The sequence below is a fragment of the Delphinapterus leucas genome, chromosome 2 (assembly GCF_059928025.1).
Source record: "Delphinapterus leucas isolate spDelLeu-1000000601 "Yukka" chromosome 2, BTC_Dleu_Yukka2, whole genome shotgun sequence".
Taxonomy (NCBI): Eukaryota; Metazoa; Chordata; class Mammalia; order Artiodactyla; family Monodontidae; genus Delphinapterus; species Delphinapterus leucas.
The window spans coordinates 88,781,208-88,806,534 of record NC_143130.1 but is presented as its reverse complement, the minus strand read 5'-3'; the positions used below and the strand labels follow the sequence as shown (position 1 = coordinate 88,806,534).

The 25,327-nt window shown below is 41.2% G+C and overlaps 1 protein-coding gene across 6 annotated transcripts in view; it reads right to left on the bottom strand.

Moving 5' to 3' along the window:
* ATP8B4 (ATPase phospholipid transporting 8B4 (putative)) overlaps nt 1–25,327 on the bottom strand; it is a 257,988-nt gene that overhangs the window by 24,589 nt on the left and 208,072 nt on the right. For 4 of the 6 annotated variants that reach the window (XM_022587131.3, XM_022587133.3, XM_022587132.3 and 1 more), the window contains one exon: nt 25,060–25,283. The exons of the other annotated variants lie outside the window; for them this stretch is intronic. In XM_022587131.3, the coding sequence (XP_022442839.2) occupies nt 25,060–25,283 (224 nt within the window). The remainder of the gene's footprint in view (nt 1–25,059; nt 25,284–25,327) is intronic. 6 annotated transcript variants of the gene reach the window in all.

The following is a 25,327-nucleotide window of genomic DNA, read 5'->3' as shown; positions in this document are numbered from 1 at the left end:
TGGAGAAGGTCTCACTAAGAAGTAATATTTGAGAAAAAATCTGAAGGAAATAAAGAATCGAAATTTGCAGCTTTCTGGGACAGGACAATTTCATACTGCAAGTAGAGTGCATGAAAAATCCCTGAGGCAAGAAAGCATCTGGTATGTTCAGAGGACAGCACGACAGTCCATCTGGCTGGAGCAGAGTGACCTACAGGGAGTATAATGATGTCAAAGAAATAAAGAGGATCCTATGGAGGTAACCATGGCTTATTCCCTAAGTAAAATGAGAAGACATTAGAGGATTTTGAGCAAAGAAACATCCTGATCCGATTTGTATTTTAACCTGAGCACTCTGGATGCTGTGCTGAGAATGGACTGAAGAGGGGCAATTGTGGAAGTTGGGAAACCAATTAGGAGGATACTGCAGTGGTCCAGATGAAAGACGAAGGGGGCTGGATCAGGTGATCAGCAGGGAGAAGTGCTAGATTTTGAATATATTCTGAAGCACATTTTCTTCTTAGGGCAATTCTGAAAGCAATGAGGAATCTTAAATGCAAATGTTCCAGACAGAGAAACTAAAGGTAGGTTCTACATAGTTATACAGGTAAGGCGATCCTTTAAATCATGTCCTGTACATGTACATTATGTTGAAGACAAAATATTTTGGTGTCTTTATTGCTAAATCTGGATTTGGACTACTCTATGTCTTAGCATTATTGTTTATTCTTGAGATGGGTGTATATTTGTTCAAGGAAAGGGGAAGTGGAGGCCAGTGTTCAAAGGCCAAATCTCAATCTGGACTGTTCTGTTGAAGCTCCACAGGTGGTTTTATTCAATACTGAATAAACCAGACACTATGAAAAAATGGTGATTATTGTATTCTGAGCAAGGTTAGCCCCATGGTAAGAAGTAAAGAGCATGGACATTCCCACTGTCAGTCATCTCAAGGAGAGTTTATTCTTAGGGCAAAAAAAAAAAAAAAAAAAGAGAACAGAAAAGAGGAGTGGGGTAGATGAGGGAAGGAAGGAAATTATTTTACTCTCTGTGTATCTCAGAGAGTTGAGGCCTGGAATCGACATAGGAAAGACCTGCTCAATGTCATTCTCTTTGAGGGTAGGCTGAACGACAAGGCAGGAAAGTTGAATTCAACCACCAATAAACAGCTGAGACAGGATGTAGGCAAAGCGGCAACATTAGTAACTACCATCAAGAGGCCTATGCCTGTGACTCAGAATAACCATTCTAGTAACCAGGTTTTAAGTTCTCTGAACGGTAATTCCCTGTTGTTATTCTCTGAGGCCTGCTAAACTCTGTTCTTTGACTCTGACTCTGCTGTGAGGATTTGAAAGGGGGGCCTATGTCCAGAGACGTGCTAAGTGTTTAACAACTAGCTCTTCAAAAGAAAGAAAAAGCCCTGATTTGTAGCCTTGACCAATTTCCATGGTGTAAATATCTTCCCATGACTGTTCAAGCAGTCATATCACTGAGTTGAGAAGCGAGGTGCCATAGCACGCCATTGTATATAGTATTTCCACCACACAGATCCAACAGATAGAAATAACCTCAAGAGCACCATCAGCAAAATATGGTAAAAGCTAACTTAAAAGGGACGAGTTTTGAGTATTCATGAACTTTGTGTTTCATATAATTTATTTAACTCGTAAGTTTATATAATTTAATTTTTAATAACAGCTGTGTTTAACCACTGGCTCACATAAATCCTAAGAATTTAACAATCAGTTCCTAGGAACCAACATGGGCCAGCTCTAGCATACCACAGCCTATGTTTACGCTTGGAGCAAAGTAGTACAGACAGCAGCAGTGACCCAGAGGATCTTAGACTCAATGTGGCAAGAGAGAACCTACAGAAGGGCAGGTCAATAGCCTGGAGTATCAGGCAACCATGAGAATAGACCAGAAAAGTTTGTCAGCACTCCCTGGAAACCCCAGGATATTTTAGCAGAGGTATCTGAAACAAGCCTGGGTTTATGGTATGCATATAAGATAGGGGCATGTGCCATCAGTAACAACTGATTCATACCAAACTCCCCACTGAAGATAACAAAAAAAGCTAAGGAAAAGAAGTATCTTCATCAAAGCTTCAATGAACTAACTAGTGGGGAATACCTGTCAAGATAAAGGAGAGGATAAGAATTTAAGAACCACTTCAAGGCGCAGGATGATGTCTTCTTTCTCCAGAGAGTGTGTTTATCTCCTTCTATCAGCTGCTGAGGTTGGGATGAAGGCCTGATGTTTTCTGCACCACCCAGCTGTCCTGCCTGTGAGCTCATTGCCAGGAGGCTGCCCTTGGGTCCCAGTCCAGAGAGGGAAGTATTTCAACAGGATCTCTACCCTTGACAGGCATCAAACCTTATCCCTCTAGTCTCAGGAAACGATTAAAAGAGAGGATCCTGAACTTCACAGTTGCCTCCTGTAGATCATCAACATCCTCAAGGCACATGGCTCAGAGCAGTGCAAACCTCCAGGGTCCCAGCCCAGAGCAGAGTGTTAACAGAGTCCCAGACACCAACTCCTATCTTCTGGACTCCGGTTTGCTCAGCCTCTCTCTCTTCCTTCGGATGAGCAAAGGTGTCCAACAAATCTATTCCTAGAGATATATGTTCAGAATGTCTGCCTTCGTGTACGAGGAGACATATGAAAATGCTCATACCAGAACTGGTTATAACAGTCCCAAACCAGAAGCATCCATCAGGAGTGGAATGTAGAAAGACACTGTAGTATATTGATATCATAGAATTCTACAGAATAATGAAAAGCAAGGAACTACAGCTATATCCAAAACCACAAATGAATCAAAAAATATATACAATGTTGAGCAAAAGAAGCCAGACAAAAACGTATGATTCCATTTCAATAAAGTTTAAAAATGTGCCAATCTATTCTATGTTGTTTAGAGATTTATACTCATAGGATAAAATTATAAAACAAAGTGATTATAAAATATCAGGGCAATGATTAACTCCAGAGAGTTGGAAAATGAGGTGTGACTGAGAAAAGGCAAGGGAGCTTCTGTGGTTTGGCAACGTTCTGGTTCTTGCCCTGGATCGTGGTGACGTGAGTGTTCATTTTACAATTTGTTAAGCTGACATTTATGTATTACGTACTTTTTTGGTAGATTTGTTATATTTTACAGTAAAAAAGGAAACACATGACCTTATTTTTTAGTCATAGCCTGGTGAGACTTTGGGCACTGGGAGGATTTTTAAAATCCTGATGACCATGCCACATCCAGGCCAATTAAATCAGTATCTTTGGAGGTGGGATGATCCAAGCATCGGTAATTGAAAAAATTTCCCAGGTGATTCCACTGTGAAGCCAAGATTGAGAATTTCACTTACCGCCATCCCAAAAAAAAAAAGAAAAAAAGCACTAGCTGACACAAATCCTCAAGCAGTAGCTGATGGCGTCTTCTGACTTTCATTTCAATTCATTTTCTGATTGCAGTATGGAAAATATAAGAGGGGGAAAGCAATTAAATTGAAGTCTTATAGCATCAGGCAGAACCTGGTACTGTCAGATCTCTTCTTCTTCCTCCACCTCATCTACCATCAAACTTCTACTCACTGAGAAGAGATGATTTTAGGTACAAGGAAGAAAGAAAGAATCTGGAAAATTACTACAAGCTAAACTATGAGTAACTGATTAAACCTGCAATTATTTGACAGTAGCATTTGTAAGCTGGCATTCAGATTTGAAGCCTCATTTCACAACTGGAGCAAGAGAGGACAGGAAGGAAAATCAGTGAGAATAAAGTTTAAATGAGTTTTTGCAACTTCTTGCGAGAGTTGTTGCTGCCACACAGAATCACAACAACAAAAAGAAAACTAGCTGATATGTACTGAACACCATATGCACCAGGCACTATTTTAACATAGATTGACTCATTAAATACATATACTGACTCATTAAGTAGTCACAACAATCCTGTGAGGTTGGTGCTATCAACAGCCTCCAGTTTACAGATGGAGAAACTAGTTTGAGACCCATTATGTTAGGAGACTGCCCAACGTCACACTGAACACGAAGATTTTTAAGGTGGGGTATGGAACTTTTAAGGGGTCCACGATGGCAAAACTATTTTCAGAATGATGCTAAGAAGTCGATTATTTGCCCTTTTCACTCTCATTCTTGCATAAGTATATATGACTTGTGATATCACAACCAACTGAATGCAGAAGCAGATATGAGAACCCAGCTGCTTCCTGTTGTGCTAAATAATAAGAACTTAAGTATAAAAATGGACTCTCTTCTCACAGCTTATTTTTTGGAGAGTACAGTAATTTTTTTCATTAAAATATGTCATTTAGGTAAACATATCATGGGTTCATTATTTTTTAATAAATTAATAAAAGTTTAAATTTTTTCTCCATTTTAATTTCTGATATGATAAATATTGATAGATAGAGTCCTGAGATCACAGAGTTTGAGAACTGCTGGCCTAGCAAGTGTCAGGCCCAAGTTCCAGCCCTGGTACTCAGCATTCACAGCACTGACCATGGCATGAAACCACCTCTCAATCAGTGGTATCATTTGGCAAGTTTCTTTAAAAGCTTCTTTGCTCACATCATTTTATACAGTTGAGAGTGTGCAATAAATACAGTTTTGTATGCTGTTTTTTGTCATTTGAAATGGTAACATTAGCATTTACCCAAGTTAAAAACCTTCCAATGGCTTCCATTTTACTTGGAATGAAATCCGGGCTCTGCGCCATGACGTAAAGCTCTTCCTGAGCTATGCTTGTCTGCCTCTTCAACTTTGCTTCACTGTACTCTCGCCCTCACTCACGGAGCTTCAGCTTCACTGATTGTCTTTCTCTAACTTACCAGGCTCATTCCTACATCAAGGGACAACTGCACTTGCCATGCCCTCTGTCTGGAATACTTTAACCCCGGGGTATTCAAATGAAAGTTTCCTTCTAAACACTCAGGTCACAGTTCCAGTGTTACCTTCTCAGTGAGAACTTCTACATTACCCAGTTCTTTCTTAATAACAATTCTGAAATCAGCTCACTAATTTACTTCTTTATTATCTGTCTTCATCCCACTAGAATATAATCTCCATGAGACAGAGACTTACGTACAACACTAACTCCTGTGTCTAGAGCATCATCTAGCCAATGGTAGGTGCTCTATAAATATTTGATGAATTAATTATTTTACAACTTTTTATAAATGTTAGACATTCAACTTGCTACTAGACCCTCCGCTGAGGATGTGACACAGGCTTCTCAAACTCAGTTTGCCCAGGCCTGGACTCATTCTCACGGTTCCTTAACTAGGCTCCCTTCTTGTGTTCCCTATATCAGTTTCTGACACCACCACCTCCATCCCAGGGCCCAAGTCAGAAATATGATCTCTCTCCCTCTCTCCAACACCCGACATCAAATTAATCCCAGATCCCACTGATTTAACCATGCCAGATCACTCGTGCTGCAACCCAAACCACTCTTCACTTCTGTGACTTTCCTCCTATTGCCCCCCGCCCCATGGCCATCCTTTCCCTCCTCACCTGCTTCGCTCTGATTGATCCTTGAAGGGTCTGCCCAGAGACAGATCTTCTAGGAAGACTTTCTGAGCCCTGCCCACTTCCATCCTCCAGGGCTGGGTTCCAGGCCACTCCTTTGTAGTCCCGTGACACTCCACACCTCACCGCTTCATAGCTGTCGACTTACAATTATTTATATGCTGGTTCCCAGGCCCTCCCCACTAGACTTAAAGCTTCTTGGTGAAACCAAGCAGGACCCTGTGGGGCTCCTGGGCATGGAAGCCTTTCCTTGTCCCCCATTTCTTGTCTGTAGGAAACAGACTCCAGCCTCCATGACCTTCCCTGAGTTCCAAAGGGAAGATTCGAAGAGTTGCTAATCAGGGAAGGGAGGGGATGCTGAGAAAAGGCAGGAGCAGCGAAGAAACAATAGTGCAGCCTTGGGGCAGGGTCCTGGTTCCACCTCCAGGGATACACGTAACAATCTCTTTGAGCTCTTTACAGAACTAAAACCCCCAACAAATGGAAGATGTCAGCGTTCTTCATTCCAGAGAGGATGACAGTTTGATAACCTTGAGAAGCTCATCAGACCACCTGAGACCAGATTACAGGAGTGCAGGCCCTGAACACACCCTAATCTTATCAGCAACCCTACCCTTGAACCATTGCTATAAAACTCCTCACCAAATCCTCCTGGGTTGGGACACACAGTTTTTGAGGGCAGGAGCCTGCTGTGTCCCCCTTTGCCTGGCAAAGCAATAAAGCTCTTCTTTTCCACTTCACCCAAAACTGTCTCCAAGATTCAATTCAGCACTGGTACACAGAGGCCAAGTTTTTGGCATCACTGAGAGCAGGTCATACAATTTATTCATCTGTGGGAGCTCAGGAACCTGACTCAATGCCCGGCAGATGGTAAGTATTCAACAGAAGGAAGCTGGTAACTTAAGGGTAAAGGTACTGGAGTCAGAATTCTGATAGAACTGCATGTCCCTGAGCAAAATACTCAATCTCTCTCAGTCTTAGGTTCCTTGGCTATAAAGTGGGGATTTGAGGGGGGCTGTGAGTATTCAGTGAAATGCGCAGACGCCAGTACAGCAGCACCTGACAAACAGATAGTGAATACATTTATTATGCAAGGAAGGGAGGGAGGGAGGCGCCTGCAGGGATTCAAGCTTCAGGCGATATGTTTAACGGTAAATAAAAAGGTATATTTTCCTACAAATTATACTTTTCTATGAAAATACAATTCTTTATTGCTACAACTAACCATAGATATTTCTATCCATAATAAACTACTATATTAATGAAATCAACAGAAAATTAGAGCACGGCTTAAAGAAAACCAAATACCCTGATATAATTATCATTTTCCTCGTGAATACTTAATTATATCAATCACTGTTCACTCTTACTCTAGTTTGGCCTCAAATGTGTTAAACTGAGTCATTCACTTTTTTTTTTCTTTTTTTCCTTTTTTTATTGAAGTATAGTTGATGTACAGTATTATATGTTACAGGCATACAATATAGTGAGTCACAATTTTTAAAGGTTATACTCCCTTTTATAGTTATTATAAAATATTTTCTATATTCCCTGGGTTGTACATTATATCCCTGTAGCTTATTTTATACATAATGGTTTGTACCTCCTAATTGCCTACCCCTATATTGCCCCTCCACCCTGAGTCATTCACTTTTAAAAGACACCTTTCCCAGTTATGTGTATTAATTTAGCACAGCTTAGGCTTTAGGGTCTTCCATAAAAAATCAAATCACAAGCAGTATTTCTTCTACAACAGGCTTCTTCCTCTCCTTGCAAGAGATCTCCAACTACTCAAATAGTTATCCTAGTAAATGCTCCACTTCTCCTTTAAGTCCTTAGCTACACTCAGAAAAGTTCACAGACACCCTCTGGTGACTAAGACCAAAAGAGAGGGGCATACTAGCCACATCATGACTCACATGGACCCCATCCCTGTTTCTCCCCTTCCACGCATGCTCAAGCCCTCTACTATTTCCACAACCCCCCCACAAACACTCTCTCCCTCCCTCCCCTCCCCTCACATGTGGGTTCATCAGATGCCCCAAAGATATGGGCAGGGTGAAGGAAGGAGGGGGAATGATTCCTCTGTAGCCTCTCCCGTGGGAAGCATTCTGGCCGGAGGCTAAACCAGACGAGTGCTGACATTCTGATTTCGGGTGACTCAAATTGTTTATATAAACAGGAGTCCTGAACAAAAATATTTGTCCTGAGGCCCCCGTCCTCCTAGGGGCAGCCATACCACCTCTACTTCCAAATTTTCTGTTACCCATTTCCAATATTCTTAATAAGAGGGAAAAGCCGTGCTCCTGTGCCATGCCACTAGTATGTTTGGAAGCCTAAAAGTGTCTCTTCCCAGATCAGAAAAAAGCCAGTGGAATGTTCATTTTTCCAACTTCACTGTTTTCCTATTTAAGGAAAGCTCCTCCTGGCTCCCTTCTCTGTGGGAGCAATTTATCAACCTTATCAACCATTTTATATATAGAGTAAAAATACTCCAGCTATAAATTATAATCTAACAGCTTGGGGAACACAAAATCTATGATTTATAGAATACCACATTTAAATAAACCTTAATAAGGATCTTAAACAGTTACAAAGGGCTTTCTCTTCTGAGACCATTGGCTTAGCTCCTTGTTCAAATGACAGGATGAACTACCTTTCTGGAGACATGTATTCCCCCCTTTTGCTCTGTGTTGCAGAGGAAAACTATATAATGATATTTTTCTTTTTGGCCTTAAAAAATTTGTCATTTAAAGAAAACACATTGTGGAATAAATATAAGGTGCTTAGCCTCAGCACATCTGTTACTGATTTGTGTAATTAGCAGAAACCCACCAGCAGGATCCAGGAGGAATGGCACAGACCTGAGCACCCGCCCCTGCCCTGGTTTTCCACAGAGCACATCTGGAAGGGGAGGGGAGGGGAACCGCCAGCCTGGTTGACGTGGGCTCACAGGTAACCAAATCCATGAAGTCATCCAAGCCTTGAGGTTAGTCACACTCTTTCACGTCACTTTCCAAACTTTTCATTGTGAGTTTTCTTATATTGTTTGACAGAACTAATGTTTTTCTGGCCTTGACAAGATAATTGTTTCCATATCACAGCAGAATTAAAAAAAAAAAAAGTACACAGCTCTGTATCTCACTGACAATGATAAATTGTCATCAGATAATATCAGAAGTACACAGTGCCAGTAGTTGCAGTTTCAAATGTGAATTTCCTAAATAGGGCTTCAACCAATGGTTTTTTTTTTTATTGTGGGTTTTTTTTTTTGGTGGGGGAGGCAGGTGGTTGAGGGGTTCTTATGGCTCTATCTCTGGTGGGGGATAGTTTATTAAAAGTCCTGAGGGCATAAGGTACTTTTAAAATAAGTTACACGTATAAACTGCACACAAATCCACAGTGGATTCCACGAAAATCATGCAGGCTTTGATAACAGATTGAGATAAAGCATGTCCTTAGAAAAGGTCCATGATTCAGTTTAAAGACTTATCTGACCTTTATCCAAACCCCTCTGGTCCAGAAATCTGGTTGGAAATCTCATCAGGGCAGATTATATTTAAATGGTCTTTTAGTGGCAGTTTGGTTGGAGTGTTTGCTGGCAGAAGGTGGCCTCCAGCTTCCAGATGATTCCAGGAGGAAGTTGCCACCTTTCTAAGGATCCAAGCTGTGGGAGATACTCCCTACAGCATAAGCTCTCTCTCAGTAAGAGAGTTCATTTTCTCCCCCATAGTCCTAGTGTACTGACTGTTTCTGGACGTTTCTCCTTTAGATTCCAAATAAAGCAAACATTTGCCTGATTAGGGGTTAGGAGAATACAGTATTTTTTTTTTTTAAAGATATTGCCATTCTCTCAAGTCTATAACAATTCCAGTGGCCATTTATCAAGCGGAGCAGAAGGGGCACTGAAAAAAAGTCAGAAGGCATGATGAGCTCTAGCCTCAGCCTTGTCTACCACCGATCCTCAGTTCTTGGGGGACTCAGGTTCCTCCTCTATCAAATGAGGGGCTAGACTCAGTATCTCTGACATTCCCTGCCAGAGCAAAGATTTTAGATTTCCACAAGACATACACTTTCTGTTCTGTGTCCCAGCTGCTTCTCCCAGGAAAGCCTACCCAGCAAAGCGAACAAAAGCAGTCTGGTCCCTCCCAGGCAGATTCTTTCTCCATGTGTCCTAAAGCAATCGCAACAAAGGTGAGGCACTGAAGCCAAGGAGAGGAAAGTCCATAAACCAAGCACAGCCCAGCCTGTACCACATCATCATCCGAGATGTCCTAAGTGCCACCATCTCACGAGCAGTGAATCGCCCCACCCACCGGCCCCTTGGAGCCTAGCACGCCACAGATGGATGGGCTTGCACACCTGCCTCAGCCCGCCTACCAGGATGGGGCAGTGCCTGGAATCTACCGGAGCTATCATCAGAGAATAAGAGACTGGAAAAAATTCACCAGGCCCCATGACACAGGCCAAGGGAGTAAAGAAATAGCACATGTCACTTCATTAAGTAATTAAATTGGTGTTTTAAAAGTCAACAACGTGTCTGTGAAAGAACAATCTATTTACGTTTGGTCAGGTGTTCGGGGCTGCAGAGTATATTACTTCAAAGCAATCTGTTGAGAGATGCAGGGAAGAAATACTTAGGTGCTTATGAATCATGCTGAGATTGGACAGGGCTGGTCCCAAGATACGGCCCGTCCATGACAAATTTAATTTTAAAAAAGTCTTGGTGGAAAAATAAGCGAAAGGTGACTACAGAATTATTCAACATCAGTTTCACATTTATGAAAATAAAATCGTTCCCAGACTGTTAAGTTCCCTGAGGGCAGGAACTGCATCCCTCTGGTTCATTCTTGTGTCACTGGAGGCCTGCAGAGCCCTTGGCCCCAAACTGGTACTCAGTTTATTCTTTTGAAATGAATGAGCATTCAGAGACTATAGGCTCTGTGCTGGAGGATGTGAGCGAGTCTCACTCCTATGGGGATTAGACAGAGAAGTGACTGCAGATCAGGTCTGCCAAGCAAGGGCCTCTGAACACATGCCTGCTGTTACTGAATCTGCCGGGTCCTGGAGCTTTTATTACTACTGGCTCCATTTCACCGTGGAGCTTTCAATTCCACTGAAGCAATGTAGGAGAAGGATGGAAGCGGTGGGAAGACCTCAGACGGCCAACTTTCATTAACAGACTGCAAGTAAGCAGCTTTCTAATGGGCTCTAGGAGCTAAGAAAGGATTGTCGCCCAACATGTGGCTTTGGAGGCCCAAGCCAGCTAAATGATTTCAATGGGGGAAAAAGTGTCACTGCAAAAATGTCCCCTATTCAAAAATTCTCATTCTCTGTAGAGTAGCGTTTCTCCCAAATATGTTGTTTTCTTTTCACTTGCCTCATATTTACAGCATATTGTCCTTAGAAAAACAGGGCTAAGAAAAAAAGCCAAAAGATTTTTCAGTTAAACCTGTCGTTAATCAGGAGCTTCTAGAGAAAAACAGGGAATGGAAAAGAGACAATGATCCTGACCAATCTCAATTCCATATGCGAGTTGCTGTCACAGCCAGTTCTCAGTATTACTAACACACCAGCCCGCTCACATGGGGGTGGGGTAGGGGGAGACCAGCGTTTCCATCTTTATAGTGGTATAACATCTGTTCTAGAAGATACTTCTTGCTGTATGCAATAAGTAATGCCATGCAGTTTTTTAAAGGTATTTCTGAATGGGTTGGTTTTAAATGGAATTTTAGAAATTAAAAAGAGATTAAATTCAGCTAACTGAACGTCAGTTGGAAAGTGTTCAGGTATGACAGGAGGCTTTCCCTCCTTTTACTCTAGTCTCGCACCTTTACACAAACTAGCCCCTGCATCCCTGCAGGTAGCTACACCTGCAGGCCTCCAGACCTCCGCTTAATTTTGAAAATGTTCATATACTCACTTGAGATTAATTGAGCCCCTGAAGTCACACCAGATCCTCACACATGCCTTCTTTTTCCCATGCTCTCATATTAAGTTCAAATACAGTACTTCTATCAGACATATTTCTGCATATCTTTATTTCGCAATGAGAAAATGAGTTCCAGGTGGGTAGGAACTTGGCCTATTCATCATTTTGTTTTCTCTTCCCGAGACAGTAAACAAGCATTCCTACTAGCAATACAATCTTGTGTGACTCATGGCTATAAGCAAGGGATGAACTATTCAATTTAAAATGACAAAAATTGTAATGTTTATAAAATCAGAATAAACTGTAATAAATTCATATTTCAGAATGCCATTAAGAAAAATAACATTTTTGAAGAATGTAAAACAAGAGGGACTTCTCAAAATGTGATTTTTTAATAAGAAAAAAGCAAAGAGTATGTTCTCAGATATATAAAAGTCAATACATATTCACATAAAATTATCTTTATAAGAAGGAAAAAACTTTGAGGATAGTGAAAAAGATTTTACAGAAGTTTAAATGAAAACCTCCCCCCCACCCCCCCTGATTCTTTTAGCATATAAAACAGGACTAATTTATCCCTGGACTAGATTTAATTAAGAAAATGGAAGTTTTTGAAAGAGAGGAACATAAATAGCCTATTCTTCTGGGAATAATATTCTTAGCATCATTTTGTCCTTTGTACATTTTACTGCCTCAAAACATTGAAACTAGGATAAATAGTTTTGAAACTGTCAGAGCCATCTATTCCAGAATTGCCCTAAGTGGGTTCTATGTGGTACTGCAGAGTTCTGTAGGACTTTATGCATGTTGCTTGGGGAAAACAAGGTTCCATGTCACATGAGTTTCGGTAATAATACCAAATATCATTGACCCTGAGACACTATTTATTCTAAGAGACACCATTATTGATGCAAAGATTAGACCAAATGGAGAATCTAACATTCTCATAACGCTAAGGCAGCAAAGGGCTGAATCTTTAGTGTGAGAGTAAAGGAGAAACAAATCTTTATGCAGAAAGGGACTGCAAGGAAACTTGCCTGTGTCAACCTTGGAACTAGCTAAAGGGAGAGACAAAAAAATTTCTCCTGAAAACTTGACTCTCAAATGGTATTCACCAGAGTTTACAGTTCAAATTCAAAAAAATCCTGGAACAGAGAGAAAGATCTCAGGTAGGTAGTATCCCCAGGGAACTGGCAGATGACACACAAATGCTCTCTGGAAAAAAAGAGACTTCAGGAGTGATGTCATCAAGATGGCAGCATAGGTCATTCCCAGCTTCAGTCTCCCTCACAAGAAGACTACCTAGCAACTATCCACAGACAAGACACCACTGTGAAAATCCCAGAACTGGGGGCTGAAGCTGAAGTGCCCTGTTGGATCACAGAGACTGAGAAGCATCACATTAGAAGGGAAGGAGGAGCAGCTATACCCTGACTGTGTCACCCCTCCCCCAGGGTGGTACAGCACTGCACCAAAAGGGCCCCTCTGGGCCTGTGGTTTCTCCACTGGGAGAAAGAGAACCCAAAGTGGATCAGATAGAGACAGATAAGTGGGGGGCAGGGCTTACAGCAATCAGCACTCAGCAGCACTGAAGTAGAGATGCCAGCCAGGGGCTCTGCCCATCTGCAGAGCTGAGCCAGTAGCCCCTTCTGGCCAGGGACTTTGTTTGGTCCAGGCAGCTCTGCCTGATATGGGTAACCAGTCAACAAGCTATATTCGCTGTGGAGACTGTTCTGTGGCCCCACCTAGGCAGAGAAGAAAATTCACAACCTGCTGAGTATAGCCCCCAGTCCTACCCAACCGGGAAGCCTGGCCAGTGAACCCAGGTAGCCAGGGAGCCCTCCATGCTACAGCCCTGCTTATACAGAGCCCCAGGCCAGAAGGCCTACCCAACTCTGAAGTATAGCCTCTGGTCTCATATGACCAGGGAGTCAGAACAGTGACCCTGGGTAGCCTCAAAGCCCAGCGTATGGTACCACCCAGTTCGAGAAACCCAGTCTACAGCCCCACCCTGAAGCAGGGCCCAGCATACAGAACTGCCCAATTGCTAAATGCTGCCTATAGCCCAGCCCAGTCAGGGAGCTCAGCCAGTGAGTCCACCCAATCATGGAGCACAGTCTGTGGGTCCCATCTGATGTGGAAGCCCAGACAGGGACCCAGTCCAACTTTGGGACACACCCTTTGGTCCCACCTCATCACAGAGCACAGTGTGCAGTCCCATCCAACCTTAAAGCCCTGCCTATGGACCTGCATAAACAAAGAATGCAGCCGTGAGCACCATCTGGTCAGGAAGCACAGCCTGAAATGTCATCTACCGTGAGCGATCACAGAGCCCAGCCAGCAGCAGCCCCCTGGCCTCAGAGCATAGGCAGTGACTTCACCCAACTAGAGACCCTGACAGCAAACCCCACTGCCCACAGATGCTGCCAGCTGACCCATCAAGTACCCCAAGCTGCAGGAGATCTATGAACTGTCTGACATGGAATTCAGAATAATCCTCGTAAAGAATTTCAGTGAACTATAAGAATACACGGGCATCTAAAATTAAGAAAATGCATAAACAAAATGAGAAGTTCAACAAAGAAATAGAAATCATCAAAACGAACAAATAGAAATCTTACAGCTGAAGAATACAATGAGAGAAGAAAGCAATAAGAGCATCAACAACAGACTCAACCAAGTAGAAGAAAGAATCAGTAAATCTAGAACATAAGTCATGTTAAATTATCCAAACTCAAACAAATAGAAAGTAGAATGGTGATTTCCACAGGCTGGAGAGAGAGGGAAATAGGGAGCTGTTTTTCAATGGATATAGAGTTCAGTTTTACAGGATGAAAAAATTCTGGAGATCTGTTGTACAACAACGTGAATGTACTTAATACTACTGAACTGTACACTTAAAAATGGTTAAGACAGTAAATTTCATGTTTATGTTTTTTACCACAATTAAAAATATTTTAAAATTATTTTTTAAAAACTGACATAGACCACAATTAAAAAACCTACTTCATATGGTTATTATAAGTATTGAGCTAATACAGTCAAAATATTTACACAATGCCTGGCACATAGTAAGTGCTCTCTAAGTGTTAGCTATACTTGCAATTTGCTTTTGTCCCTACCTGTTGGTGTCAACAATATCATGATTCCACCTAGCAGATGACATCAAAACGTTTATGCCATTACATGGGCACTGTCACTGACTTGCTGCCTTTTCTTCTCCAACAGACCATAACAAATTACTACTTGCCACTCTCCTGACAAGCCTATCTACTTTTCTGAAAATCCTGGAAATAAAACCTTCAATTCTCCACAATGTGGACAGCTAATAAAATTTGTGAGATCACATTTTGCCATGTCCACAAAGAATGCACCTCTTAGACATTCCTTTCCGTACCTGAGATATAAGTTCCAGCAGGCATCACAGTCTGACACATACAAGGGGCTTAGTAAAAATTCACTGAATGAATGAAAGCCTTAAATAGTAGGATTCAGGGATCCTGTCCAGTAGATATAAATCTAAGTCTCAATTTGATCATATCATCCTAAAAACTAGGGCAAAATGGGTAGCAGTCCAAGATTTCTACTCAGTAGCCCAATTGGTCTTCTGTGGTGACTCCTCCCCTCCTTACAGAGGATTATTGGCTTATTTAAATCAGCAAAGACCTAGGCAAAGCAAAATAAACAAGGGAAAATCCACTCTATGTCTTTCTTAGAATGAAGCTATTTATAAGAAATGTATTACTTGTGGTCCAATTAGCCATCCTATGTTAATATTAACACCACTGAAAAAAGACATCTTTCTACTTTCTGGAATCAATGCCATAATCACACTAAGATCTTAAGACACTGAGCCCACAGTGCTGGTCAGGCTGCACACATTTACACAGACCAGATGCAAAGCCTGTAGAGATGGCCCTTGGTGCAGGTAGAGTAAATGGCACCTGCAGGAGTGACTGGACGCATATTGGAAGGACTCGCCTTGCTGGATCTACCTCAAGCAAGCACAGGAAAGGACTCTAGAAACAACCAACAACATTGAAATGACTATACGCCTTCTATAAGCCAGGCGCCGTTCAAGACTATAGGCTGTATGGATGACTCAGATGTGCTTCCTTTCCTTGAGAAGCTCTGGGTTAAGCTAGATAAAATCATAAGAGACTGGGTGAATTGGGAAAAGAAATCCTCTCCCCTGAAACAGATACCCATTTTTCTCCTGACCTTGTCTTAGTGCACGTAAGCCTCAGGGGCCATGGCTTTGGCAGGGTTGATAAAAAGATTCTAAGCCCTCTGGAACAATTCTTTTGGGGGGAAAAGCTGTTTGCTTAACTGGCCCCTCTGCCTCAGAAAAGATGAGTAGAGTCCAGAGTGGACAAAATGAAAAGTCATCAGATTGGATTTCACTCCAGGCTCTGGGTTCAAAAGGGATACCTTCAGATTTTCTTCTATATTGGCCAGCCCCAAGGTTTCAAAGTATGGTACCCCACCTGCAACATCAGCATCTACAGGGAACTTGTTAAAAATGCAAATTTGGGAGCTCTACCTCAGACCTACTGAACCAGAGAGTCAGGTGGGGCCCAGGGAGCTGTGCTTCAGAAGCCTTTCAGGTGATTCCCATGCACATCAAAGCTTGAAAACCACTGGTCCAGCTCAACTCACTAGCATCAGGAAGAACACAGAGGCCCATTTAGGACTGACAATGGATTCAAATGAAGACTGTGCGATTAACTAGTTTTCAGTGTAAATAATAAAATAAAAATAATAGATAATAAAACAAAGAAGAACTCAGAAAAGACACATGCTCAATTAAATCAAACATTTAAGAAACCTAAGCTGAGTTTATATCAGATACTCATGTATTTGGAGCAATCATTGTTCTCCCTTGCTGTTCTCTTTTAAACTGAAAATACTGTTGAGAAGATTAAAAATCTAGTTGCTTAACATCTGACTCTGACCAGTTTTATCAGATCCCGAAAGCAGAGCAGAAAATCACCTAAATGTAGAGATCAGAAGTCACTGAACATTCATTTCAACTTCATAGTTTTAACAAAGACAACTTTGGCAGTAAACTTGCCTATCCAAGCCTGGTGTGTCTGTCTGCCCATTCAAACCACTAACTACTCCTCTGCGTCCTAAGAGCTCTAAATAAGGGTTAAGGCATCTCTTCTGTGTTTTGTGATCTTTCAAAAGCCCCAAACTTTTATAATATGAAAACTGGATCTCTCAAAAACACCACTTAGCAAATAGCCTTGCTGCATTCTCATGTGGAGAAAAAGCCAACAGTCTAGGAGGGCACAGGCCACCTTCCCATGCTTGTCTTTGTTAGACTAAGGTGGAACCCTGAGCAGGTAAATATCCCCACTCCAGTGCCTTCTCTGAAGCAGCACTAAGAAAACTTTTATTTCTGAGAAACTAAAATCAAGACTTTGCTTTACTTCAACTGTCTAGATATTACCAAAAATATCAACAGAATTTGCTTTTAGTTTGGGGAATGTTATTCTTAAAAGAGAAAGTTAGAAATGGGTATGGATGTGTCTTTAGGAAATCTCAACTTCTCAGAAAAGGGGGAAAATGTACAAAACCTATTTTCATTACAAAGAGGATTTGCTAATCTCCCTTGGAACATTTAAGATAACATAAAATGCTAAGATTTAATTCATACTCAATTTTTCTGGAATAAAATAATTGAAAAAATTAGCTCCATGTATATCATTGAAACCAGTAACTAAAACAAGAGGAAGGAGTTGAGGAAGATGGCGGAAGAGTAAAACGCGGAGATCACCTTCCTCCCCACAGATACATCAGAAATACATCTACACGTGGAACAACTCCTACAGAACACCCACTGAACGCTGGCAGAAGACCTCAGACCTCCCAAAAGGCAAGAAACCCCCCAAGTACCTGGTAGGGCAAAAGAAAAGAGAATAAACAGAGACAAAGAATAGGGACGGGCCCTGCACCAGTGGGAGGGAGCTGTAAAGGAGGAAAGGATTCCACACACTAGGAAGCCCCTTCGCGGGTGGAGACTGCGGGTGGCGGAGAGGGGAAGCTTCAGGGCCACGGAGGAGAGCACAGAAACAGGGGTGCGGAGGGCGAAGCGGAGAGATTACCCCACGGAGAATCAGTGCCGACCAGCACTCACCAGCGCGAGAGGCTTGTCTGCTCACCCGCCGGGGTGGGCGGGGCTGCGAGCTGAGGCTCGGGCTTCGGTCGGAGCGCAGGGAGAGGACTGGGGTTGGCGGCTTCAACACAGCCTGCAGAGGGTTTAGTGCACCACGGCTAGCCGGGAGGGAGTCCGGGGAAAAGTCTGGACCTGCCGAAGAGGCAAGAGACTTTTTCTTCCCTCTTTGTTTCCTGGTGCACGAGGAAAGGGGATTCAGAGCGCTGCTTAAAGGAGTTCCAGAGACGGGCGTGAGCCGCGGCTAAAAGCGCGAACCCCACAGACGGGCATGAGACACTAAGGCTGCTGCTGCCGCCACCAAGAAGCCTGCGTGCGAGCACAGGTCACTCTTCACACCTCCCTTCCGGGGAGCCTGTGCAGCCCGCCACTGCCAGGGACCCGGGATCCAGGGACAACTTCCCCGGGAGAACGCACGGCGCGCCTCAGGCTGGTGCAACGTCATGCCGGCCTCTGCCGCCGCAGGCCCGCCCCGCACGCAGTGCCCCTCCCCCCCCCCCCCCCGGCCCCCGGCCTGAGCGAGCCAGAGCCACCGAATCAGCGGTTCCTTTAACCCCGCCCTGTCTGACCCAAAAAAAGACGCCCTCCAGCGACCTACACGCAGAGGCGGGACCAAATCCAAAGCTGAACCCCGGGAGCTGTGCGAACAAAGAAGAAAAAGGGAAATCTCTCCCATCAGCCTCAGAGGCAACGGATTAAATCTCCACAATCAACTTGATGTACCCTGCATCTGTGGAATACCTAAATAGACAACGAATCATCCCAAATTGAGGAGGTGGACCTTGGGAACAAGATAGATTATTTTTTCCCCTTTTCCTCTTTTTGTGAGTGTGTATGTGTATGCTTCAGTGTGAGATTTTGTATGTATAGCTTTGCTTTCACCATTTGTCCTAGGGTTTTTTCTTTTTTTTACTTAAAAAATTTTTTTTCTTCATAATTTTTTATTTTCATAACTTTATTTTATCTTATTTTATTTTATCCTCTTTCTTTCTTTCTATTTTTTCTCCCTTTTATTCTGAGCTGTGTGGATGAAAGGCTCTTGGTGCTCCAGCCAAGAGTCAGTGCTGTGCCTCTGAGGTGGGAGAGCCAACTTTAGGACACTAGTCCACAAGAGACCTCCCAGCTCCACATAATATAAAACGGTGAAAATCTCCCAGAGATCTCCATCTCAACACCATGACCCAGCTTCACTCAACGACCAGCAAGCTACAGTGCTGGACACCCTATGCCAAACAACTAGCAAGACAGGAACACAACCCCACCCATTAGCAGAGAGGCTGCCTAAAATCATAATAAGGCCACAGACACGCCAAAACAAACCACCAGATGTGGACCTGCCCACCAGAAAGACAAGATCCAGCCTCATCCAACAGAACACAGGCATTAGTGCCCTCCACCAGGAAGCCTACACAACCCACTGAACCAACCTTAGCCACTGGGGACAGACACCAAAAAAACGGGAACTACGAACATGCAGCCTGCAAAAAGGAGACCCCCAAACACAGTAAGATAAGCAAAATGAGAAGACAGAAAAACACACAGCAGATGAAGGAACAAGGGAAAAACCCACCAGAACTAACAAATGAAGAGGAAATAGGCAGTCTACCTGAAAAAGAATTCAGAATAATGATAGTAAAGATGATCCACAATCTTAGAAATAGAATAGAGAAAATGCAAGAAAATTTAACAAGGACCTAGAAGAACTAAATATGAAACAAGCAATGATGAACAACACTACAAATGAAATTAAGAATACTCTAGAAGGGATCAATAGCAGAATAACTGAGGCAGAAGAACGGATAAGTGACCTGGAGGATAAAATAGTGGAAATAACTACTGCAGAGCAGAATAAAGAAAAAAGAATGAAAAGAACTGAACACAGTCTCAGAGACCTCTGGGACAACATTAAACGCACAAACATTCGAATTATAGGGGTCCCAGAAGAAGAAGAGAAAAAGAAAGGAACTGAGAAAATATTTGAACAGGTTATACTTGAAAACTTCCATAGTGTGGGAAAGGAAATAGCTAATCAAGTCCAGGAAGCACAGAGAGTCCCATACAGGATAAATCCAAGGAGAAATATGCCAAGACACATATTAATCAAACTATCAAAAATTAAATACAAAGAAAATATATTAAAAGCAGCAAGGGAAAAACAACAAATAACACACAAGGGAATCCCCATAAGGTTAACAGCTGATCTTTCAGCAGAAACTCTGCAAGGCAGAAGGGAGTGGCAGGACATATTAAAAGTGTTGAAGGAGAAAAACCTGCAACCAAGATTACTCTAGCCAGCAAGGATCTCATTTAGATTTGATGGAGAAAATAAAACATTTACAGACAAGCAAAAGTTGAGAGAGTTCAGCACCACCAAACCAGCTTAACAACAAATGCTAAAGGATCTTCTCTAGGCAAGAAACACCAGAAGGAAAAGACCTACAATAACGAATCCAAAACAATTAAGAAAATGGGAATAGGAACATACATATTGATAATTACCTTAAATGTAAATGGATTAAATGCTCCCACCAAAAGACACAGACTGGCTGAATGGATACAAAAACAAGACCCATATATATGCTGCCTACAAGAGACCCACTTCAGACCTAGGGACACAAACAGACTGAAAGTGAGGGGATGGAAAAAGATATTCCATGCAAATGGAAACCAAAAGAAAGCTGGAGTAGCAATTCTCATATCAGACAAAATAGACTTTAAAATAAAGACTATTACAAGAGAGAAAGAAGGACAGTACATAATGATCAAGGGATCCATCCAAGAAGAAGATATAACAATTGTAAATATTTATGCACCCAACATAGGAGCACCTCAGTACATAAGGCAAATACTAACAGCCATAAAGGAAGAAATCGACAGTAACACATCATAGTAGGGGACTTTAACACCCCACTTTCACCAATGGACAGATCATCCAAAATGAAAATAAATAAGGAAACACAAGCTTTAAATGATACATTAAACAGGATGGACTTAATTGATATTTATAGGACATTCCATCCAAAAACAACAGAATACACATTTTTCTCAAGTGCTCATGGAACATTCTCCAGGATAGATCATATCTTGCGTCACAAATCAAGCCTTGGTAAATTTAAGAAACTTGAAATCGTATCAAGTATCTTTTCTGACCAGAATGCTATGAGACTAGATATCAATTACAGAAAAAGATCTGTAAAAAATACAAACACATGGAGGCTAAACAATACACAACTTAATAACAAAGTAACCACTGAAGAAATCAAAGAGGAAATCAAAAACTACCTAGAAACAAATGACAATGGAGACACGACGACCCAAAACCTATGGGATGCAGCAAAAACAGTTCTAAGAGGGAAGTTTATAGCAGTATGATCCTACCTTATGAAACAGGAAACATCTCAAATAAACAACCTAACCTTGCACCTAAAGCAATTAGAGAAAGAAGAACAAAAGAACCCCAAAGTTAGCAGAAGGAAAGAAATCATAAAGATCAGATCAGAAATAAATGAAAAAGAAATGAAGGAAACGATAGCAAAGATCAATACAACTAAAAGCTGGTTCTTTGAGAAGATAAACAAAATTGATAAACCATTAGCCAGACTCATCAAGAAAAAAAGGGAGAAGACTCAAATCTATAGAATTAGAAATGAAAAAGGAGAAGTAACAACTGACACTGCAGAAATACAAAAGATCATAAGAGATTACTACAAGCAACCTTATGCCAATAAAATGGACAACCTGGAAGAAATGGACAAATTCTTCGAAAAGAGCAACCTTCAGAGAATGAACCAGGAAAAAATAGAAAATATGAACAGACCAATCATAAGCACTGAAATTGAAACTGTGATTAAAAAATTTCCAAGAAACAAAAGCCTAGGACCAGATGGCTTCACAGGCGAATTCTATCAAACATTTAGAGAAGAGCTAACACCTATCCTTCTCAAACTCTTCCAAAATATAGCAGATGGAAGATCACTCCCAAACTCATTCTACGTGGCCACTATCACCCTGACACCAAAACCAGACAAAGATACTACAAAAGAAGAAAATTACAGACCAATATCACTGATGAATATAGATGCAAAAATCCTCAACAAAATACTAGCAAACAGAATCCAACAGCACATTAAAAGGACCATACACCATGATCAAGTGGAGTTTATTCCAGGAATGCAAGGATTCTTCAATATACGCGAATCAATCAACGTGATACACCATATTAACAAATTGAAGGAGAAAAACCATATGATCATCTCAATAGATGCAGAGAAAGCTTTCGACAAAATTCAACACCCATTTATGATAAAAACCCTGCAGAAAGTAGGCATAGAGGGAACTTTCCTCAACATAATAAAGGCCATATATGACAAACCCACAGCCAACTTCGTCCTCAATGGTGAAAAACTGAAACCATTTCCACTAAGATCAGGAATAAGACAAGGTTGCCCACTCTCACCACTATTATTCAACATAGTTTTGGAAGCTTTAGCCACAGCAATCAGAGAAGAAAAGGAAATAAAGGGATTCCAAATTGGAAAAGAAGAAGTAAAGCTGTCACTGTTTGCAGATGACATGATACTATACATAGAGAATCCTAAAGATGCTACCAGAAAACTACTAGAGCTAATCAATGAATTTGGTAAAGTAGCAGGATACAAAATTAATGCACAGAAATCTCTGGCATTCCTATACACTAATGATGAAAAATCTGAAAGTGAAATCAAGAAAACAGTCCCATTTACAATTTCAACAAAAAGATTAAAATATCTAGGAATAAACCCACCTAAGGAGACAAAAGACCTGTATGCAGAAAATTGTAAGACACTGATGAAAGAAATTAAAGATGATACAAATAGATGGAGAGATATACCATGTTCTTGGATTGGAAGAATCAACATTGTGAAAATGACTCTACTACCCAAAGCAATCTACAGATTCAATGCAATCCCTATCAAACTACCACTGGCATTTTTCACAGAACTAGAACAAAACATTTCACAATTTGTATGGAAACACAAAAGACCCCGAATAGCCAAAGCAATCTTGAGAACGAAAAATGGAGCTGGAGGAATGAGGCTCCCTGACTTCAGACTATACTACATAGGTACAGTAATCAAGACAGTATGGTACTGGCACAAAAACAGAAATACAGATAAATGGAACAGGATAGAAAGCCCAGAGATAAAACTACGCATATATGATTACCTTATCTTTGATAAAGGAGGCAAGAATATACAGTGGAGAAAAGACAGCCTCTTCAATAAATGGTGCTGGGAAAACTGGACAGGTACATGTAGAAGTATGAAATTAGAACACTCCCTAACACCATACACAAAAATAAACTCAAAATGGATTAAAGACCTAAATGTAAGGCCAGACACTATCAAACTCTTAGAGGAAAACATAGGCAGAACACTCTATGACATAAATCACAGCAAGATCCTTTTTGACCCACCTCCTAGAGAAATGGAAATAAAAACAAAAATAAACAAATGGGACCTAATGAAACTTCAAAGCTTTTGCACAGCAAAGGAAACCATAAACAAGACCAAAAGACAACCCTCAGAATAGGAGAAAATATTTGCAAATGAAGCAACTGACAAAGGATTAATCTACAAGAGTTACAAGCAGCTCATGCAGCTCAATAACAAAAAAACAAAGAACCCAATCCAAAAATGGGCAGAAGACCTAAACAGACATTTCTCCAAAGAAGATATACAGACTGCCAACAAACACATGAAAGAATGCTCAACATCATTAATCATTAGAGAAATGCAAATCAAAACTACAATGAGATATCATCTCACACCAGTCACAATGGCCATCGTCAAAAAATCTAGAAACAATAAATGCTGGAGAGGGTGTGGAGGAAAGGGAACCCTCTTGCACTGTTGGTGGGAATGTAAATTGATACAGCCACTGTGGAGAACAGTATGGAGGTTCCTTAAAAAACTACAAATAGAACTACCATACGACCCAGCAATCCCACTACTGGGCATATACCCTGAGAAAACCATAATTCAAAAAGAGTCATGTACCACAATGTTCATTGCAGCTCTATTTACAATAGCCAGGACATGGAAGCAACCTAAGTGTCCATCATCGGATGAATGGATAAAGAAGGTGTAGCACATATATACAATGGAATATTACTCAGCCATAAAAAGAAACGAAATTGAGATATTTGTAGTGAGGTGGATGGACCTAGAGTCTGTCATACAGAGTGAAGTAAGTCAGAAAAAGAAAAACAAATACCGTATGCTAACATATATATATGGAATCTGAGAAAAAAAAAAAGTTCGTGAAGAACCTAGGGGTAAGACGGGAATAAAGACACAGACCTACTAGAGAATGGTCTTGAGGATATGGGAAGGGGGAAGGGTAAGCTGTGACAAAGTGAGAGAGTGGCATGGATATATATATATATATACACTACCAAACGTAAAATAGATAGCTAGTGGGAAGCAGCCGCATAGCACAGGGAGATCAGCTCGGTGGTTTGTGACCACCTACAAGGGTGGGATAGGGAGGGTGGGAGGGAGGGAGATGGAAGCGGGAAGAGTTATGGGAACATATGTATATGTATAACTGATTCACTTTGTTATAAAGCGGAAACTAACACACCATTGTAAAGCAATTATACTCCAATAAAGATGTTAAAAAAAAAAGAGGAAGGAAGAACAACTGAAGAAATCTCTAATGATAGTTATAGTTACCATTTCATTCTCAAGGACAACCTTTTTCTTTTGTTGCTGTTGTTTAAAATATTGATGCCATTTTTTATTCATAAATATATTTAAATGCTATAAGTCTTACATTTCACAGTTGATACCCAGCGTCAAAATTTTCCTGATATCCAAGATATGGGGTTAAGTAACCTTTAAAATGTCTAAAAGTAGATATAAAAATAGAATCCTAATTTACGAATTTGCTAATTTTTCTTCCTTGCTACCAACATAACCTATGGATCAATTTTTAGCTGATGAATTGCTGTCAAACAGCCTTGAGGTCAGGGTAGCAATTCCTTCCCCTGATTTAAAATATTTACATTCAGTGTGTTGGGTGAGTGATCATCTTTCCAACAGATATGCCTCAACTTTTCTTATTAGTGTTTCTCAGATTCTGAATTAAAACTCTACATCAAGCTTACCTGTCATCATACCCAAAATTTCAATAAAAACTTTAAAATGCACAGGAAGGAGTCGTCATTAGTTACTATGTAAATAAGCAAAAAATAAAACTCTAGCTAAATATATATTCTTCTTGGGTTCAAAGCTCAAGTCAACTATCCATTACATAAGTTGTCACACTGTCATTTATATTAGATATATAAAAATGATCTCTATTGATTAGTAAAGAGCCATGAACAACAGTCATCTACAATCCAGGGGATCGTATAAAAGAAAGAAACTTTTTTACCAACCTGGGCTGAGAAACCACAGAAGAAACCAAACCAGAAATGCACAAGTGTGAATGCAAAATTCTTATAGAAGAAATAGCATAAGAATTTGCACATTCGGAAATAGGACCACCTTCCATGAACAAGGAGAAGCCTTTGGAGGTATCTAAACTGTGCAAATGCGTAGTCGCTGGCTAGGACTGCCTGCAGTCCTTCCTGGCCGCTGATGCCGACACCAATGTGAGCACCTACAAAGGAGAAGAGGGACAGTTTCACTCCCCAAACAAAGACA